Source organism: Corvus kubaryi, unplaced genomic scaffold (assembly GCF_017639235.1).
Source record: "Corvus kubaryi isolate FWS band 111438036 unplaced genomic scaffold, C.kubaryi_AGA036_p1.0 37357, whole genome shotgun sequence".
Classification (NCBI taxonomy): domain Eukaryota; kingdom Metazoa; phylum Chordata; class Aves; order Passeriformes; family Corvidae; genus Corvus; species Corvus kubaryi.
The window spans coordinates 3254646-3274754 of NW_024581117.1; the positions used below are offsets into that span (position 1 = coordinate 3254646).

The 20109-nt window shown below is 37.5% G+C and overlaps 2 protein-coding genes across 11 annotated transcripts in view; one reads left to right on the forward strand and one right to left on the reverse strand.

Moving 5' to 3' along the window:
* The window catches only part of FANCC (FA complementation group C), an 80677-nt gene extending 63519 nt beyond the window's left edge, over positions 1-17158 (forward strand). For 6 of the 7 annotated variants that reach the window (XM_042033600.1, XM_042033604.1, XM_042033606.1 and 3 more), the window contains 6 exons: positions 1969-2068; positions 5083-5158; positions 5960-6041; positions 9429-9600; positions 12379-12579; positions 14419-17158. In XM_042033600.1, the coding sequence (XP_041889534.1) occupies positions 1969-2068; positions 5083-5158; positions 5960-6041; positions 9429-9600; positions 12379-12579; positions 14419-14562 (775 nt within the window). In that variant the 3' untranslated portion in view covers positions 14563-17158. The remainder of the gene's footprint in view (positions 1-1968; positions 2069-5082; positions 5159-5959; positions 6042-9428; positions 9601-12378; positions 12580-14418) is intronic. The other variant, XM_042033607.1, reaches the window with a different exon arrangement.
* LOC121667187 (aminopeptidase O (putative)) overlaps positions 1-20109 on the reverse strand; it is a 244882-nt gene that overhangs the window by 11090 nt on the left and 213683 nt on the right. The window contains exons 17-18 of one of the 4 annotated variants that reach the window (XR_006016948.1): positions 8344-8469; positions 2282-2355 (exon numbers count right to left, since the gene is read on the reverse strand). The exons of 2 other annotated variants lie outside the window; for them this stretch is intronic. The gene's annotated coding sequence lies outside the window, so the exon portion shown is untranslated. Of the gene's footprint in view, positions 1-2281; positions 2356-8011; positions 8470-20109 lie in introns of those variants that run through there. One more of the 4 variants, XM_042033592.1, reaches the window with a different exon arrangement.

Genomic DNA, 20109 nt, shown 5'->3' on the forward strand with positions numbered 1-20109 from the left:
TTTTCTCTTGACTTAATACTTACTAATTTTTCAGTATTAACAATTCCAATACAACAATAATGTATTTAGTGACTGACATCCTTTGCTCATCAAGTGTTTACCTTCTTAAGAAAACAGAGCTCCCAGGTACACCTGTTTGGGGGCATTTGTGTGTCTGTGTGCATGTTTAGGTTCATGCAGGCACTAACAGAACAGTCTTTGCTGTAGAAACCGTAGACCACTGTATTATGAGAGTGAGGCCACTTGGCAGCTACTGCTCTGGCAGTCCTTTGTTGCTGTGGTCCTGTGTCTGCACACAGGTGGCATTTTCTGAAGATTTGAGACTAATCACTTTCCCAAAACAAGATGCACTGAGAAATTGATGTGACTTCAGCAGACGTGTGCTGATGTCTTAGGCTGGAGGCTGTATATTGTGATGGTACAGGAAGACAAAATTTGTTCAAGCTTCTTGGCTTATTTAAGGTCATGGTATATAAAATGTTTTCTGAGAAAAACACATGACTTCACTACTCTTTTGCAACCTTTCCCTTTGGTAGACAGTAGAAATGGATAAAATTTTGTTTCTTAGCTAATGCAGGACTTTGTCCAACACAGTATTTCCTAGTAAAACTTTGCACTTCTATTAATGTTTCAAATTGTCTTAAAAAATGTTGTTTTGCTGTTTGTAAGTCTACATTTCTCCTCTGTTTTTTTACTTTGAATTATTCTGCTTAGTATGCTTGTTCCTCTACATTTTTGGTATTAAAACCTTGATGTATTTCAAGAATACTATGTCTCATGTCCTCTTGATATTTACATGAAGCTGTATATGTTAGCTGGCTTTTGCAGACCAGTTGGTTTATGCAGCCTTGTGTTTATTTCTGTTGTATTTCTCTAACATCCTTCCAACTATTCTCAAGTGGTGTGCAGATGTTAAGATACTATTCCAGTTGTAATCACGTGTGAGATTTTAGAGATCTGCTGATAAAGAAATTGTACTTGCTTGTTTGGAAACTGTGTTAGGTTTCTATAGCTGGTGTGAAACTTCTTTTATTTTTGGAGTTAGTGTTCTGTTACAAGTATGGATCTAAGCATTGTGACTCTTTCTGTAATAACTTTTCCTGCTATTTGCATGCATATTGAGATAATTGTGCTAAGTTATTTTATCACAGTGATATTACTTCCTGCTTTTATTTCTCAGAGTTTTCTTGCTATGTGTGGCTGTACAGAAGTCCATGCAACTAGACTGTCTTGAGTTTCTGTGTACTGTGTTTTCTTTTTATATCAGGGATTATATTTGCCTGTAGTTTCGTGAGATTTCTGTTACAGTAATGTGTTAGCTCTTCATATCTTTTAGAAGGAATGAAACAATTCTCTGATACTTGCATCTCACTGGCAACTTACTCTGAACATTTTCTCTCCTTTCTATTATATGTCTTTCAAATAAGAGAATGAAAATTACTGCTACCTGTTTTGTCCACTTGCTCCATTTGCTCAAGGTTATTTTGCACTGTAGAAGGCCAGTTGAAGCATTCACCTTTTGTGAACCTCTAGAGTGGCCCATGGGATGCAGTCCCACAAAACACCATAAAGTGTGCTTGACTTAGTAATGGGAATAGTTGCTCTGAACACAATAAACTGATCAGATGCCAAATTTGGCTAATAAAGTTGTGCTAGTCTTTTTAATTCTATACTTATTTCCCCCAATTGGCAGGAAAAACTGTGTGTCTGCATGTATATTGTATATATTTACTAAGTCTAGTTTCTTTGTAGGAGTTGTGTATGTGGTTTGGTTTTGGTTTTCCTTAATTAAAAATAAAGTCTAAAAAGCCTGCAAAGTTAGTATTTCTGTTAGTGGTGTAATAAGCTCAGACACAATTTGAATCTACAGCATACAAAGAATGTACCTTTTTCGTTCATTTCAGTTAACAGTGGTGTAGTGGGCAGACTCACTACCTGATCTGTCATATCTAATTTTTCAATGCTTAGGAATGCACTGATGGAAACTGATGGAACTTCAGGAGTTATGACAATAATACAGGTGTTTACACAGCTCTTCCTTCAGGCTCATCAGAATGAAAACAAACAGGTTAGTCAAGATCTCTTTCTTAGTGTTTTTTTCCAGTGAGAACATGCAGAATTTTGGAAGGAAAGAAAAGCAATTCTACGCTTAAGAGAAGTGATTGAATATAATGAGGTAAATAATAGCATCCCTCTGTAGCTGCATAGATAAAGTTCAGTTCAAACATTTTCACCTGCGCATAAAATTACAGCGTGAAACCAGTATGTAAGAGCAATTTACCTGACTTAACCATCGAGTATGTCTGCCTAAAGTGGTTTTCACAGGCTCAGTTCCCCTGATGCTGAAGCTTCTGCCTGTAGAGTGAACATGAGCATGAACATTCATCTTTGATAAAAAGGAGGAAAAACGCTAGATGCATTTTTCTTTTGCAGTAGCAGGGTCTCTGATAATAAATGAAGTAGAGATAACAACCCCATTCCCAGTCCCCTAAATAATTATAAGTAGGATATTGAATAGTCATATTTGTCTGTTCAGAAAGTAAAAGACACAGAATACATACTGGGACACAGAATACATACTGGTTTCAGTTTCTGGTCTTCAGCAGTGGCCTCTCAGAAATTTTCCTTGGTCTAAATTTTCAAGTTTCACAGCTTAGTTTCTCTTCTTCTGCACAGATGTTTATACAGGTCTTACTGAACTAAATTAAGTGGAATTACTTCTGTGCTAATTTAAAACAAGAGCAGGATCAGTTTCTTACCTTAAAATTTCAAAATACAGCTATGAAAAAGTCTTACCTTACTTATAGCTTGCAAATTTGATTTCAGATTCCCAAATCACATGGCATTTCACATCCTAACCATCTTGTTTGTTTTTTGAAATCAAATTCATATGGTGCAAGTTTGGAAAGTACCCTGTCACTGAAAGCCCTTCACTTTGGACTTAAGAAAATTTCCAGTTCCTTTGATTTTTTGCATCTATTGAGAGAGATGGTAGTTAAGAGAATGCTGGGATTTCTTGAAAATTGTGGCATTACTGGCCTTTAATTAGCAATGTGATTGAATCTGTCTTCCAGCTTCAGGCAGCTGTCTTGCTCAATACATGAGTGCTGTGCATGGTAATCTTATGCCACCCTGACTGCATGGAACAGCACACTGTGTAGCCCCAGGTGGGATCAGTGGGTGAGAATGAAAGTAAAAGATTCCACACCTATCAGACACCCAAGAGCTAAGAGTTGTGCAGGTGATGCGTTTTCTTCAAGGTGAAAGTCCTTCACCTGCTGGCATTGCAACATGGACTACTGCCCATTTTTCTGAAGTGGTTTTAAATATTTAGTTTCCTTTATTTCACTTGTATACAGTTTAAGTCATGGAGTTCTAATTAAGGTATTATCTTCAATGATAGAATTTAAAGTCCCTTGTCTCACAGTTTGTGAATCAGCTGTAATGTTAGCTAACAGTTTGCTTGCAAAAAGGCAGTTACAGATTGCTTTCTAAACTTTAAGTCAGTCATATCTCTTGGTTTTTTTTGGTCATACCGTCATTACATATATTCGTAAGATATCTGTCTTTGTGGTATCTGATTTCCCTTGACAGGACATAATGTGCTCCATTTAGTAGAAGAATGGTAAAAACATTAATGACAGAAGATGGAGTGGGTTCTGCCTGGTCCCTGAGACCTTTGGAATCTACAGACAGTTAATTGAAATAACACTAGGCAAACATGCATCCATAAAATTTGCAAAAGAACTGGTTCATGTCTGGCAGTTCACAGGTTTGCATGATAGGAGAAGTGTGATTGTCTGTTGCAGTGTGGCAGCTGTCAGAAATAGCTGTCTTATATAATAACTTTGTAGACCATTTAGAAAGAACAAGTTTTGGCAGAAAAAAAGCTGAAGAGTAGGAAAAGACAGTGGTACTGGGTTTAAGATAGTCTTTTTTCTTTCATGTTTTTGGAGACTGAAGACAGCATAAATGGAACATGGGGTTTCAACCTACTTAGGAAGAAGTCAGCACACTGCTGACTCACGCTCACCTTGGTGTCCACTGGTCCCCAGATCCTTCTCTGCTAACTGCTCTCTGGCTGGGTGGCTGCCAGCATGTAATGGTGCCTGGATTTATTCCTCCCCAAATGCAGGACTTTATACTTTCTCCTTGCTGATATTTATTTGGCTTCTTTCAGCCCGTTTCTAAAGCCTGTCAAGGTCCCTCTGGATGGCAGCACAACCTTTTCATGTATCAGCCACTCCTCCCAGTTTTGTGTCATCATCAAACTTGCTGAGGGAACTCGCTGCCCCTTCATCCAGTTCATTAATGAAGATGTTAAATAGGACCCAGCACTGACCCTGCTGTGCTCTGGTATTTGCTGGACTCCAGCTAGATTTTGTGCCAGTGGTCACCACCACATGGGCCTGGCTGGCTGTCTGTCTCAAAGGGAGTTGGTGTTGTACTTGCACACACGTGCTCTGTGTTAGACCTGCCTGTAGTACATGTTTGCAGAACAAAAAGACTAAAGGGGTGCTACTGCTAGTCTCAGTTACACAAGCAGTGTTCACAGTGTACAAGTCACACGTACTCAGATAAACAGAGGGCAAGTCTGTTATCTGTGACTGCCCTACCTGGTGCTGAATCAGATCCCAAGCATTTTAGGTTTCCATTTTTGAACAGTTGGCAATAATCTACACAACGCCCTCAGATTCTGTACATGTTATTAGTTCTTCGTTTAATAGGATCTGTGAATCTGTTTACACTGGAAAATGAAATTAAATTAGTGTCTCCTTTAAGCTCTGCGTATTAAGAGCGAAAACTTACGTGATTACAGGGAAAAAGATTAAGACTATTAAGATGTCATTTTCTTCATGCTCTGAATCTTTTTTAATGCATATACTTTTAAAATCTATAAATAATTACTTTTTATAAGCAATCCTTTCCTAAATATCCACTTCATGCAAAATCCTAAAATTTGCTATAGAGTTAATTTTCTGTTCTCTTGCTTCAGTCTGTATGGTTAATTACTACCTTAGATGAGAGTATTCACTGTGGGTTTGTTTTGAAACCTCTTCAAATAATGATTTTGTATCTTAGCATAAATTTCCGCTGAAGGCCTACTTCCCATTCCATCACCAGCCCCTTGTAAGAGGCTTAGTCAGACGTCCTTCTGGTAAGCTTTTCATTAAGTATTTGCAGCATTATGAATCTGCATGGTCTGTATATGTCTTAAAATAACTTTAAAAGGGATAGAGATAACTTTTTGCTGTTTCCTTAATAGGGTGTGTTTGATTTAGCAATTTTAATAATATTCTTTTAATGTATTTTTCTGCAGGGACATCTGATTCTTATGTAACAATAGTACAGATGTAACTTTAAAGAAAACTAAATCAGAAGTGAATAACAAAGAATGCATAATTATGTAGGAATGAAGCCACATTACAGAGATTGTAAAAAATACTACAATCTTCGTATGTTATAATATCAGTAATTGCCATTATGGAAAAATTCATATGTATTTCTCAAACGCAGGCTTTCTGTTTCTCACTGAGGCTTGAATTCTGATATTTTAGATTGCAAACCTAATTTTTTTTCAGGCTACCTACTCATATAGATCAAGAAACCACTGTTCAATATGGTATAGTTTTATATGAACAATAATTAAAGCTCAGTACAAGAGCCTCTGCGAATGCTACTGCACTGATTATATATTAATATTCCTTGAGCAAAGGAACATCAGCTTCATTTCAATATTCCTGGCTGTACTTCCTCACATGGCTTTATCAATGAATTGTTGTATGAAACACAGTAACAGGTATTGTTGAAAACTGGGAAATTTTAAAATGAAATTTTAACTGCTTTGTGATAACTGAATCAAGTTGGAGAAATCTTATAGCTACTTTAATGTTTCACTGTTATGTTCCAGTGGACAGGCTATGATTTTAAGAGTTTTGTTTTCATCCTCCATCCTCAGAACTCCCAACTTCATATTGGTCTCAACACTTGAAACACATTTCGGATATGCTCAAAGCGTTAGTGGAAGATACAAACGTTAGGTAAGGAGTATAAGATCTTTGAACTTTTTGTCCTTTGCATGTTAGTTTGCAAAAGGTCATGTCATTTGAAGTCTTTAGTGGTTACATTTCATCATTTTCTTATTATTCTCTAAATAGGGCTTTATTTTTAAGAACAGGACTTAGATTACTTACTGAACCTGAGCTTTATAGCGTCTGTATACCTGACCAATAAGCCTCTGTCATTCCCTCCAACAAATACCTAGCTCCATAATTGAAATGCTTACTTGTCTATTCTCCTTTTTCTCCCTCAAAACTTTTAACCCTGTTTTATGAAAGAGCTTGGCTTTCTGCAGGCTTGTGCAAACGTCCAAACTGCAAACTTCTTTGTTTTCATAAATATGTGACTGCCAGACATTTTTGTATCATTTTTGTTGCATTACTCTTTGAGCTGTCACTCCATGTGTCTGACCTGCTGCCCTTGGGGTTTGTTTGTATATATGAATTATGCTTTGGTAGGGATGTTCTGGGACTATATGAAAAGAATGAAAAAACTTACATCTCTATCTGCTACTGCCTTGTAATTCTTTCTTATCAGGAGTGCGATGAGACCTGACTCGGATAGAGCTTGGATACAAGTTTGCTTAGGTCTGCTCTGAGAGTGAGCTATCCAAAGAATGTTAAACAGCTTTTGAATTCAAAGAAACCAAATTAATTTTGATTTTAAACTTGAAATATATCAAAAGAAATGTAGACCACCAAGGCCAGCCAGACTTGCAAAACAAGGTCACAAGAATCACAGAATCAGCTAGGTTGGAAAAAGCCTTTGAGATTATCAAGTCCAACCTATGACCGAACACCACCTTGTCAACACCAAGTGCCACATCCAGTCTTTTTTAAACATCTCCAGGGACAGTGACTCCACCACCTCCTTGGGCAGCCCATTCCCATGTCTGATCACCCTTTTTGTGAACAACTTCTTCCTACTGTCCAACCTAACCACCCCTGGTGCAGCTTCAGACTGTGTCCTCCTGTCCTGTCACTGGTTGTCTGGGAGAAGAGACCAACCCCCATCTGGCTGCACCCTCCTTTCTGGTCATTGTGGAGAGCAACAAGGTCTCCCCTGCCCCTCCTTTTCTCCAGGGTAAACAAGCCCAGGTCCCTCAGTCAGTCCTCACAGGACTTGTGCTCCAGATCCTTCACCAGCGTTGTTGCCCTTCTCTGGACTCGCTCCAGAATCTCAACATCCTTCCTGAACTGAGGAAAGAACTGGACACAGCACTAAAGGTGCAGCCTCACCAGTGCCGAGCACAGGGGGACAATCACTGCCCTGGTCCTTCTGGCCACACTATTGCTGATACAGGGCAGGGTACCATTGACCTTCTTGGCCACCTGGGCTGGCTCGTGTTCAGCTGCTGTCAGTCAGTAGTCCCAGGTCCCTTTCTGCCTGGCTGCTATCCAGCCACTCTGTCCCAGTTTTCCCCCTGTGTACTGGAACAGAGATACGTGCAACCATGCTTGGTTTCAGTTAACTCATGGAGGCTTTTTTTTCTGCTGAGTGGCAGAAAAAAGCTTTTTGTTGTTGCCTCTGAGGCCAGTCTGTCTGGTGGTAGCTTCTCACTTTATGTATGAGCTGCAGTTCAGTGCTGTGTCTCGCCTGTTCATCCCTGAAGTGTGTCAAACCTTTCTGTCCTTGGAGTGTGACCCATAGCTGACCCTGACTTCTGAAAGAAACACAAAACTCAAGCTTAGAACAAATAAATAAAACAAATATCACGCACTGTGATGCGTTACAATAATACAACCATGTCTGTTCTGTTTTTGTTGCCCAGCCCTTTCTTGGCTTATATATATAGTCTTCTTCCCACTTTGTTTTGAATAGTACACTAGTTTAGTGTTGTACTTGCCAGAATATACTCTTACTTCCTTTTTGAACTCCTGTAACAATTATGTTTTCTACCAAACCCCTCCCAGTTACAAAGAAAATGGATCTAACGTTTTCAATACTAATATCCATGAAGAAACCATATTCAATTTTCTTTTATTGCTTTACTCCTGATTCTGTATTCTTTCTATTTAATAAGATTTACAGAGGAGAAAAAATACTATTACACAGCATATCCTGTTGCTTCTTATGTCCAGTGCTCTCATGTTACATAGGTTGGTTTTCAGGGGTTTTATTTTATACCAAATGTGAATCTTATAGCAAAGTGCTTTCTGTGTCCTTCTAATCAACAGATTGCTTCTTTGCTGTGATTTATTATTATATGTAGTAGTCTCGGTGAACAGTAGAAGTTACATGACATTTTAAACCAGAAATCAGTTGATAAAATGATGAACTTACGTATGTTTTGTGGGGGTAAGTCTCAGAAAAATTTGAAAATGACGCTGGAGCATAGGTCCCACTACAGAGCAGGCAAGAAACAGTGGTAGGGACAGACGTGGAGGGTACATGACTCGAAAACAGGCACTGTAATGGTAGAAAATATTAAAGATAATGGTAACTTCATCAACTCCTGGAATTTCTAAGATCTCTTGTAGTTTCCCTGTAAAGGTGGCACAGCAGCTCTTTGAGTCCTCAGGAATAAAACGTAAGAAAACTTTCTAATTCTTTCAAGTTTTGCCAAATTTATTAGGAATAGTTGTTCCTAGTTCTTAATGTTAATGTAGCTGTTCTTCTGTTTGTCCTTCCACACTTAGTTTAACTTTTTGCTTTTGAGACACCTACCATTAGTTTGCATCTCCCCATTAGTTCTCTTTTCTTTAGTCTTCTCTAGCTTTAAAGGAATGCACATGAGAAACTGTGGAGACGAGTGGTGGACCTTTGGTACAGTGATAACACTTCTGTAATCACCTTCAAAATTTTCATTGAAGAAGACATGAATTTTAAGAGTCAGGAGATATACTTTAAAATATGCTTTAAAACTTTATATTTAGTCCATCTAAATGTAATTCCTCATGAATTGCCAAAAAAGATGCACTTCATGAATTACCAAAAAGCAGCAAATAAGCCTGGAAAGCAACAGAGAGAAAGTAAAAGGCAACAGTATGTTAGAGTGTAATACGTGAGATATGATTTAAAGGTTTGGAAATCCTGCAGCTGAACAGTATAAAAGTAGGGATTAATTTTATTATGTATCTTTTCATTCATAGTATTTTGTCACAGTTTATTAGAAGCTGCTGTTAAGGATAGTCTGTTCTACTGTCCAGGTTGATCTGTAGTAGCACCGGGTGTGTCTCATTTGATTGTGATTTCAGATAATAGATTAAGAGGTACATGGTAGTATGCTTAGTACGTAAGGTATTCTCTGTGGAAGAGTTTAAAGATTTTCTTTTAAGTTAAACGCCAGCACCCTTTGTAGTTAATTTAAGGCAATTAAAAATGTTAAATAATGAGAAGTACTTAATTTTATCTGTGTTGTTTTCCAGTTCTCTCACTGACCTTTTTGAAATCTGGTTTTTGGTTGCTTGTTTTGGAGAATGGCTGGATATTGCAGCAGAACAATTACTGAAGGCTGCTGTAGAACCAGATGCTGTGCTGTGGCTGCTGGCATTTTACTACTGTCCTAAGAATGAAAATCAACAAAGAACTCAAACCATGGTGGGTAATGGAGTGATAGTAAGTGGCAATCAGCAGTCAATAATCTGATTATATCTTATTGCTGTAAGACAAACAGCGCAACACCAGAAAAATGAAAGGTACTGACTTTACAAGGTCTCTGGGAATTGCGTTGCAGTGGAGAATTTTAAAGATTTTTTTTCTTGTGACATTTAGAAAACATTTTTCCTCTTTTTTTAAAGGATGTGATATAGATTAGCACCTCCTTGGCTTTCTTTTGGATAACCAGGGTATTTTAAATCATAAATAAAACTACCCTAGTGATGGTATTTTTTAAATCGGTGTGGCAGAATTCAGCATGCCTGTGTTATGGCATCTTCTGAGAAGGAAACAAGAGAAATCACAGCAGCTAAAACCGTGAAGATACTTAGCAAACACAGCCTTGAATCCTAACCTTGCCCAACTATTCTGATTTCTCTCCAGTTTTTGGCATGTGATACTGTAATAAATATGTGATATTCCCATATGCTGGGTTGGTAAGAGAAGGAGCAGTGTTCTAACCTTACCCAGTGTACTACACAAAGAGTGCTGTGTGTCTGTGCAGGCAGGCAAATACTTTAAAGCCTTTAATTTAAACCTATTATGCAAGTCTGAACTAGCCCAAGCAATTTGATCTACAAAGCCCAGATTCAAAAGGCTGCAACTTGTCTAGTTTTCCTTAATTTGAAAATGGATTCTGCTGGATTTAAAAATGCAGCTCAGTACACCCCAAGAGTAAATTTAAATTTACTTTAAATTTACATCTAATGGTCCATGTACAACAGTGTATTATACAATATTTTATTTCCTTTCCTTCCCCTCCTGCCTCCCAGATGGCACTACACATGAAAGATCACATCCCAATTACTTACAAAATTTTTTTTCTCTTTAATTTCTTACAGTCTAGGAGCAGGGGATGGGATGTTGGCTGAGCAGACTTAGGTTAGAGCTATGGTGAAGTAAAGAATTTTAGAATGTAGTTTTGGGAAACAAGACAATACATGAGCAATAAACATGAGTGAATGAAACTGTTGCACTACAGGTGCAGATCAATGTATGGAATATTGTTCTTACTCCACAGAATGAAATCACTTTGTGCCATATATGAAATAATCTCCCTGTGTGTCCCCTATTCCATCAGTTTGTTATTCAGTCATAAAATAAGACAAACTTTGGTGAGAAAAAAGCTTTTCCACTGACAACCCACGCATTGACTCATCTCCCAGAGATCTGATATTTCAGTTCATTATCATTCTTTTCTTAGGTATCTGAGCTGAGACTTTTTTTTTTTTTTGCACAGGTCAGGCTACTTCAGAAGCATTCCCACACTTCATGCAAAGCTTCTGCCTTTAGTTAGGTTTTTGCTTTTTTTTTTTTTATTTGTCCTTTGGCAGATTAGCTCTCAGCTCTTTCCACTGAAGTGATTTCTACCTCAACTCCACTTTCTACCTCTCACTAGTTAAGGATTAACATGGCGTGGCAACTCCTGGCAGATGTCAATCTGGAGTACTTTTCATTCAGTGTTATTTTTGTGTGCACTCATGACTTAAGATTTTGTCTTCCTCCTCTGTACTGTAGGTAACACCTTGATAACCAGCCAGAGTGTAATACAAAGAGTTTAAATTATTTAAAGAAGAAAAAGGCTATTTTTGCTGTTCACTGGAGTTCACTCATATGTGCAGGACTAAATATTCTGCTCCTCATTATTTATTCCTTTGTTGCACTCCTTTCATACCTTTAGGCTCTGAAACACTGAGGGAACAAAACTTGGAGGCTGGCACTAAGACTGAGATTCCTAGGGTACATGAGCTCTTGGAGCAGGGCTGGCTACTATCCATCTGCAGTCTTTGGCATGTGTGATGCACAGAGGGATAAAGAAGAGGAATTCAGTTACCTTTCTGTGGATCCTGGTATTATTTGTGCCTCACATGTAGTTGCAAACTTAACGCAAGAATAGCAGCTTTTTCAGACTATTTTATGTGATACTGTTAACAGAGTAGGTCAGCGTCAAATAAATGTCTGAAAAAAATTGTCCCAGTGAACATTCTTGAGAAACAGGTGTCCTTTTCCTTTGGGTCTGCAGTGGTGTATTTTTCTGTTGATCCAGCTGATACTCATTTGCATTTCGTCTACAAGTTTTTCAGTTAATTTTTAATACAGTGAACAGAATTATTGTTAGGATCTTTTTGCAGTAGCTGCTTGTAGTTCTTTTTCTAGAGGTGCCAAAGTCTTCTGTTTCCTACCCCCAGTAAAAATTAGGTTTTATTGTCTAACTCACAGCATAAAAACGTAAGTTGCGAACAACACAGGAAGAAGTTAAAATCCACATTCTTACCAGAACATTTTATCAGCTGAGGTCAGGCTGCATGGGGATTTAATTGATTCGTAGCAGCAATACTGAAATGAGCCCTTGAGGAGCCTTTGTTCTTTTTCTCACAATGCAAAAATCAGACCATGTTCTGCTGAGGGACTTTCTCCATTTCCTTATATTATTAAAAAAGGTAAGATCCTGGCTTGATGCCCTGTCTGCTTCATTTGTAAGACCAAAGAATATAAAAAAATCTATCTGTCCACATTTGTGTGGGTGAATCAGTGTAAAAGAAATGTGTACAGCCCTTCCTTCCCTGGTTTTCCTGCTGCTTAAATTCAGATTCTTTTCATGTTTGAGTTGTTTCTCCAAGGATTCAGTTTTCTTTTAGTGAATAAATCCAAAGGAAAAATACCATAAATTTTACCTTTACTCTTCTCTGATCCTGCATCCTTTGAAATTCTTTCCTACAGGTAGAAGCTCAAGCAGTCTACAGTCATCTAATGATGCTCTTCAGCTGTACAGACCTTTCTCTCAAAGACCTGGAGGCTGCTGTACATAGGATAACAGGTATAGAGCAGTGTTGGAACCAGTGTCTTACAACACATCTTCTGACCAACTTTTTGCTCTTTTCGCATGGTGGACATAAGATTGCCCAGGAATGTATTTACCATGTAAGTGTTTCTTCCCTTTTTTTTTCAGTTAAAGTTGAATATATATTCATTTTACTATTTTGGATTTAAGTTTCTACCTCTTAATAAAGAAAACACATAACAGAGAATTAAAGAAGACTGTGACTACTACAGCCATATCTAACCTGGTACATACCTATTTTAGCTACAGTCAAAATATTTTCCATTCACTTCTTGATCTCACTGACAGGGTTGCTGTTGTGACTATACAGATGCAGAAACAGTTGAAATAATAGCTTGCAGTTAAGGGATACATACAGCTCAGTTACACATGGTATAGAAAGAATGTGCAAACGTTTTGATTTTCCCATAAAAATCACTCCCTAAATTATCCAGCTACTGCAGAGATGATGGAACTCTCTTCTCACTGTTTTTCATTGGGTGGAACAGCTGGTTGCTAGATCTTAGCATTGATGTGGCAGAAGCTTGATGCGCTGGCAAAGCCAGTGAGGAAAACAGTGTGGTAATTGAGAGAGAAGGAGAGAATGAAGAGCTAAGACAGTGTCTCTTGGGTGTGAAAGACAATGAAGAGGAGTAGAAGGTTGGAAGCTTGCCATAATGTCTTCTCCTGGTGATGACAGCCTTCAGGTATATTGGTGCAAACTCTAAAATGTGTTTGTGTCTCCTAAGATAAACAGTGCTATCTCAGTGTAGGATTAGAAATCTATTCCTAACCATAAAACCATATTCTTCTAAGAAGTGCATGCCCCCTATGCAAGCAGTCTAGGGCCAGTGTGTAGTTTTAACACTTCCAAAAGTTTTTTCCATTCAGCAGCAATGTGGTCTTATATATAGAACTGTATAGGATATATGGCATGTGTAATGCATCTGATTTTAGGACACGGCTGGCTGACTAAAAAGACATAACATTTTTCTGTTTAAGAAGGGCTAAGATATTTTTCACATCCTAGGGTGCAAGTTCACGATTTTCTTCTCAGCATAAGAATGTAATGATAAAGTTAGGGGGGTTGTATATAGTTTTACAAACTGCTATTTCTAGTTGTTCTTCATGAAGAGAGTGCAGCTGTTGAGCTGTGATGCTGTAGTATATTAGCCTGCTACTTTAAGCCCCTCCAGGAGGACCAAAGGCAATCTTCTGATTCTTTATAGATAGCAGTATAACTAACTTTCAAAACTCTTGAGTATTGAAAGTGTTGGGTGGGTGGTGGTGGGTGGTCATGAGCTGTTGCAGGCCAGTTTGTTGGTTTATCAGTCTGATTAATTTTGACTGTATGATCACTAATGTATAGGTAGGCTCTCCATGTGATTGGATAAGGACTAAAGACAACATATGAAAGGCAGAATGGTGTGGAACTGATTTGGGATGCATGGCTGTGGTTTTGTTTAGCCTAGTAGACTTTGGGTTTAACACAGCAGAGGAATCATGTTCCTGCTGATCTGCAAAAATTGCAGCTTAGGGTCTTTTTCCTGTTTTTTGTCATCTTTTGGGGGAGTGATTTATTTTTACTTTTGAAAGCTGTACAGATTTGGATTGTCTCCCCAAATACAGGCAGAACCTTCATGTGCTTTTAGTTGTTTTCTATAGCAATGACTTAAAAATTGTTACAATGTCTATTCATTTGTGTTTCCTTTAAAAACTTTCTGCATCTTTATTTGTCTCACTTAAATTTGAGACAACAGCAGAAATCTCAAAGTTGCTCAGTTCCACTAGGATGTATGAAAAGCGATACCTCAGGCAGAAGTTGCTTCTCACATACTCAGTGGTGAGGGACAAATCTGGTTTTGTTGTAAATATTGCCGAAGAATTCTTAGTATTTAGCAACATAATTGCATTATTTCATCTTCTGTGTTTTCTTTCAGATTACCAAGACAACTGATACAAGCAAAGAAGTTTATAACCTTCTTATCCGTACTGCATACAGATTTAACCGTAGTGGAGAAGAAAACCAAAGAACTGTGAAGCTGCTGAATGAACTTCTTCAAAAACTTACATTGAAAGTTTAGAATTTTAATGTCATCTGTTTATCAAGCCAACAGATCAGGTCTTTATCCAGGTGCCAGACTTCCATTAGCATCTGGCACTGCAGTTTACCAAGGGCAGAAAGATGCCTATATATACTTACATCTCTTAATTTATATTCCCTCATCTATATTTAAAAATAATCTGTTGTTTGGAAATATTAACTTTTTGAAACATAATAGTAAATATTAAAGATGCTTGAAAGTTTTGTTCTGAGTACCTTCTGTAACAAGAGACCTACATAATTTAAAGTAGTTCCCTCATCTCCTTGATGTTTATCTGGCTGAGGATCAGTTTTTCTCCCAAATTACGCATGTGGGTTTTTTTTTAGCAAGTAATATCCAATTGTTTGATTGGTAAGTTGTTACTAAAATGTTTTGTTCTGTGCTTCTTTATGAAGTTTATGAAACTACCAATGATCTCAAGCAATTCATGGTGTTCTCAGGAAATCAGTGATGTTTCCTGAACTCTTTTTTTCTTTTTGAAAATGTTTCCAAAATGAAAGTCTTCCCAGATTTGCTAAATGTGGGACTGCAGCTTTCAGCTGGACAGTGTTCTCCTCAAAGTACTATACCAATAGCTGTTCTTTGTCAACAGATACTGCAGGCAGGAGATTGCTTGCAGTACAGCCCACTTAACAGTGTGCCATGACCAATGCTATAATTTATTCATTTAAGAAATATGGGGTTTTTATTCAGACAAAAGAGAACAAGCAAAACAGAAACATTTTCCAGTTTGAGGGACAAATTTCCTATGAAGGTTGCAACTCACTGCCTTCATTTTTGTGTTCAGCAGTAGTTTGCTTACTTCTTTGTTTAGGTTTTTTGTCTTAGGCAAGGAGCATAGACAGGTAGCAATGGCTTATGTTTTTACCCTAAGGAAAGAGTTTGTCCCCAGAGGTTTTGTGAACATCTTTCTAGCTTAACTAGAAAAATAAGCACAGAGAATAGTAGTGACAGACCATCCTAACTTTCCTTAGGAATTTGCTGTCCTGTGTTACTTAGCTGTAATGCCAACACTTGTGCTATGCTACTCAAAGATGCTACTTGGACTACTATTCTTGCATATAAAATCTTGAATTAATGTATCTTGAATTTAAAATGCTTTTAGAATGTAGCATTTGTTTTTGAGCAAGGGAAAAGAAAAACAATGTACTTAGTGTCCCTTGGCTGTAAGAAGTGGAAAGATATTTTCTGTTGTGCTGTTGACTGATTTCTTACAATATTGTTCCCAGTGAGTCATATAACAGAAGTTACCTGCCCTGTCAGTCAGTTTGCTAGTGAAAAAGTAGCAAACACATAATGTATGTCTGCAAAGAAAGGGGTTTTTTCTCTTTTTTGATTAAAAATATTTTAAAATGAAAATTCAGAAAAAGATGTGTTGCAATTTTTCTGTTGTTAATAGCCACACATATCTAAAAAAGTAAAATCAAGCAACCCAGTTTTCTGTTGCCTGAATACCATAACTGAAAAGCATGGGATTAAACTAACTCAGAGGTATTTGTCTAGTGGAAACAGATGCAGACTGCTCTGTCTAGAATGATAAATAATCTAAAATTTTAACCCAAAGGAAGAATGTTTTTCTGTTTGTTTGTTTGTTTTGGTTTAATGTCTAATCTGGTTGTTGGATGTGAGGTTCTTTGGTTGTGTTTTCTCCATATTGTGCCTATATATAACTTTAACTACATAGAAGAAAGATTGGCAAAGAATTTCAATATCTGGTTCTTGCAGATTAATTAGGTGAATGATATGGGTATTATATTTAGATGGGTTTTACAGTTTTTGGACAGGAATTTTTAAGTAACTTTTCACTGTGTTTTTATTTTTCCACTAATGCATGAAATTCTGAATGCATGAAAATTCTTCTAACTTTCTGTAACAAAATCAATATCCTGATAAATAAAGATGAGTCAGTTCAAGCAGGAAGGAAATGTACAATGAAGGCAGTAAAAAACCAAAATTAGTAGTTAATTGGTACATTCTTGTTTTCCTGTGTTTGGCTTTGTAAGAAAAACTGAATGATTTAAATATTAAGGAGGGTTTGCTTGTTTCAGGAGGCTCTAAAGAAGAAACCTAATTGATGCTGTCTGTAACTTAAAAGAGATACATCTGTACTGGCGTTCTTTTTGCCCTATTTAGCATAGTGGTTATAAACCTTTGGTATTTCTTTCTCCTTACTCTTTCACAATGCTTGAATTATGATCTAACTTTGATATAAGCTGTGATTTTGTGGGATGTTGAAGCTACTTTTGTTAGTTTGCCAGTGGAAGGCTACAGAGCAATTTGGTAGATCTGAGTAATGGAAGAGCTCTCATATAGTGGCTTCTGCACTATCCTTCCAATCTGCATCTTTTCCTCTGTAATTGCTACTTTCTGGAAATGTTCTTTGGAGCCTTCAAGGCTGTACTTTTATGCTGAACCAGCCAACAAGTCCTGAAATCAGACATCAAGTAGGTTGTTCCCATGCCTTCGGTCTCCAGCACACACCCTGGTTCTGGACAGTGCACTGAACATAGAGAACTTCTCAAAATTGTTCTGCTTCAAGGCATTTTTTGAATAAAAATACAGACAGTAGATTTTACTTCTTTGTTGATTATGCTTCTTTCCAGTCTAAGACTGCTAAGTTAGAGCTTTTGAATTCTGCTGAATTTGCAGCATGGTGCTGGGTGGATTCTGTGGATTTTCTTCAGGCAGGAAAATAAGGTCATTTCTGTGGCTTTTATTTAATCAAGATCTCAGTAGAGTGCCTATAAAAAGCAGAATATATTTTATTTTGTCATGTATTGGCAGATACTGCAATTTAGCTGACCAACAGTAACATTTAATCTATTACTTCTAGCATTTGTGATTAAGTTTCTGTACTCTCAGCATTGTAAGTGCCAAGAGGTGTTAATAGACAGAGATGATATTAGTTTCAGTGAGCCGAAGTCTGTGGTATATGTTTGGTTTGGCAAGGATACAATTAAAAAAAACATCTGAAGCATTAACATTACGGAAGTGTAGGATAAAACATCTAGCACAAATTACTTTCAGTTACTAAACAAAACACTGTTCAGTCAGGTTTATACTGTTTCATTGCTGTATTGTCTAATGACAGAATAAAGTACTAAGGTTCTGTGTGAATGAGTAATGTCATACTCCAATAAAATGCAGTTTTCTCTGTGATAGATATAAGAAGGGTGTAGAAAGGTGGTAGTTTCTGACATGGCAAGGCAGTTTTCTGCTAGACCCAAGTTTGAAAAGTCAAAACCTGTAATGTTATGGGAGGAGTCCTCCACAAGCACATGGAGCATGTATTTGAATTTCTTATACTTTAGTCTGCAATGGCTTTCTTAAGCAACCAGCATGTTTTTGGGCAACATCAGTGGTTAAACCACCGTAGCTGAATGCTCTGGTGCTAGAGGCATCCCACTAGCACTTAATTCATAGCAGTGTTCAGATGTGGGCCTGCTTAAATCCACTTCTCTGGCAAGTTTTCCTTACTTGTGATACAATTTTTTCCTAAATGCTTGCCTGGATTGAAAAGATATGGTCATGGTAGACATTCCGTTTGCTGCCCTAGCAGAGAGTAGCTTATTCTGGGAATTTGATCTTAGGTGGTCTGTTCACCAGTGAATGCCATGGAGGAGTTTCCCTTGCTTGCACTGGCCATCTTCCTTTAACCAGCTGTCTGGCTGCTGGAAAGGAGTAAACCTCACAAGATCCTTCTGATGCCTTGAATGTGTTCACTGTTGTCTGAGCTGCCAGGACCCAGCTAGGGATAAGTGTTGGGCTGCTATCAGCCACTGAAACCAAAATTTGGAATGTCAACTGGCTCTAGCTGAGTTGTAGTGATGTAGTTCATCTCTAAACTAAAGCAAGGATGGTGCTTTAGTTTGCATTCTGTATTCTTGCATGTGTGTGAAGGGAGGGAGTGACAAAGAAGATAAAACCCAACATGTCTGAAACTCAGCTGTAGAAATTTAGCTGTGATTTTTATATACAATACTGATAGAATTAAGAAGTAACAATTCCATACATGACATTCCATTAACCTGCATATCAACAAGAAGCAGAAAAAAGTCCAGCAATACTGTCTTTAATAGGTTTGTATATTTAACTAACTTCACATCTCTTAATTGCCTTAAAAGCATCTTTCATAACTCTTCTGTATTATGTCAGATGATACACTCATTTAATAAAAAAGTAGACCCTTAGAAACAATGACCCTCTCTTCTATCCTTTTCAATAAAAATACCTGTTAGGCCCATGAACTTCTGCAGATGCATAATGCCATCTCAAAGTGATTACATTTTTACATACTCTTGACTAAACATTGTGAATTACACTGTTGAGAATTCTCACGTGTATGTGCCAGTTAGCCTGTATGTACAGTTCATTCACTCCTTAACATTTTATTTCTTAGCTTCTGAGTTTATTTTGAGGCTTCCAAAACAGGTGCATGCAGTATGTCATTTGCCAGCTACTGTTCAAAGTTTTTGTAATATTTCACATACGAGAAAGCAGCTTCTGTTTGTTTTGACTAATGATGTCATAACTTCTACTATGTATAAGTTTTCTGAAAGTAGGACTTTGGCTTTTTTATTTCCAACTAACTTGTAATGATAGCTAGAGATACAAATTTCCCATCTGTACTATTGTTCCCTGTAGAGACTAGCAGTAAGTGTTTAAGTGCTTTTAATCTCATGACTGTGCTGCACTTCCATATCAGTTTCAGATGTCTGCGAATAGAGAGGGAAAAGCCAGTATCAGATTCCATGGACGAGGGGAGAGGCCTTGAAATATGACACAGGATTAATTTATAAGATGGAAATCGGTGATATGTGTCTGTGAATTCAGGCATTTTGTGAGTTTCTAGTAGGCAGGACCAATAGCATCTTTTCTGAAAACACAACAAAAGTACTAGCATTTTTTCCATAGACCTGTAAATTTCTTCAAATGCATTGCAAAACCCACTATTACGTTTCAGCTTTCTTTTCTTGTATATTTGCTTCTTTGCTGAAGTACAAATGGCCAGTGCTGAGCAATCCGCTGCACAGCACACTTTCCAGGCCTGACTGAATTGCTGTAGTTGCTTTCTCTGACTGGCTTGACCTAGGCCATGAGTGGATACTGAGCAAATGTCAAGCCCAAACCTTGAATTAAGCAGTAACATCTGTTTTGGAAAGATAATTTCATTGGGATTTAAAATCTTCAGATGACAGCTGTTGACTGTTTTTCATCATAGCTTTTCTGATCTTGATTTCACGAGTTCTCCTCCTGCTCATTGTATTGGCAGAGCAAGCTCTCAGATGCGCCTCCTCTTTAGGCAGAAGCATTGCCTTTTTTTTTTTTTTCTCCCTTTCTGGCCAGGATCCAAGATGAATGTACAAATGGTAGATCCAGTCTCTCTTTATTTTTGTTGTTTTTAGTTCTAAAATGGAATACCCTAAACCTATATAAACATCATAGAATGAAGTTTAAGAATTTGCATGTGAAATCACATATGGGCTGAATATCTGTTTTTCTGCTGAGATCCTTCACGCACGTACT